The sequence below is a fragment of the Phalaenopsis equestris genome, unplaced genomic scaffold (genome assembly GCF_001263595.1).
Source record: "Phalaenopsis equestris unplaced genomic scaffold, ASM126359v1 Scaffold001289, whole genome shotgun sequence".
Lineage (NCBI taxonomy): Eukaryota > Viridiplantae > Streptophyta > Magnoliopsida > Asparagales > Orchidaceae > Phalaenopsis > Phalaenopsis equestris.
The window spans coordinates 171,199-172,072 of NW_018165728.1; the positions used below are offsets into that span (position 1 = coordinate 171,199).

Below are 874 nucleotides of genomic sequence, written 5' to 3' on the forward strand. Positions count from 1 at the left end.
AGGCTTCAAACCTTGCTTTGCCGCCCAATCCGCACATTTATTGCCTCCTCGATGAATATAGAGCCAATTGACCTGAATATACCTTCCATAAGAGCATAAATTCTTTTCAAATGAATAATAAGATTTCAAGCATAATCTTTTTTGCTGCAACAAAAAAGACCACAAATCAATAGAAACTAGTTTTATGTTACGATTAAGTTATGATGAAGCTTAAAATAAAATTTTCAAAAAAGTGATTTAGCTTAAATTATTTATATAATATACTTCTGAATTTATTTTGGAAGTTTAGGTCATGTGTACTAATTATATTTCTTTCATCCGGATGATCAGTTCTTGAGGAGAATGGCGCAGCCTTATGACAAGGCAGGTGGCGGCGGCAAGAAGACCCTTTTATCGCAAGACGATCTGGAGAAAATGGTCCCCAGCACTATGGACATGTTCTGAAAAAATCATCATATATTCCGTCGAAGATCATAGCAGGAAATGGTTTGTTTATCGAATAAATGCTGTTATAACTTGCTTTTTTTTTCTTTTTTTATTTCCCAGCATTTTTTTATCATTTTTAGTTATTTCTTCTATTATATTAGATAAAATTGATTTTTTATATATATATGTATATATATATATATATATATGTACTTGAAGCCACAAACAACCCACACAAGAAAATAAAAAAGACACACTAAACCACGAGAATAAAAGGAGTATCAAGCATGTCACCCCAAACCAAACAAGCAAGGACCGAACACGTTAGAAAAAACCCGCTCTTTGAGGCTTCAAACCTTGCTTTGCCGCCCAATCCGCACATTTATTGCCTCCTCGATGAATATAGAGCCAATTGACCTGAATATACCTTCCATAAGAGCATAAATTC

General features: G+C 33.6%; 1 protein-coding gene across 1 annotated transcript in view; it reads left to right on the forward strand.

Moving 5' to 3' along the window:
• Window positions 1-566, forward strand: part of LOC110033786 (DNA repair helicase XPD) — a 63,823-nt gene extending 63,257 nt beyond the window's left edge. The window contains exon 12 of the mRNA XM_020737880.1: window positions 331-566. Coding sequence (XP_020593539.1) covers window positions 331-444 — 114 coding nt within the window. The 3' untranslated portion in view covers window positions 445-566. The remainder of the gene's footprint in view (window positions 1-330) is intronic.
• Window positions 567-874: the final 308 nt, after the last annotated feature.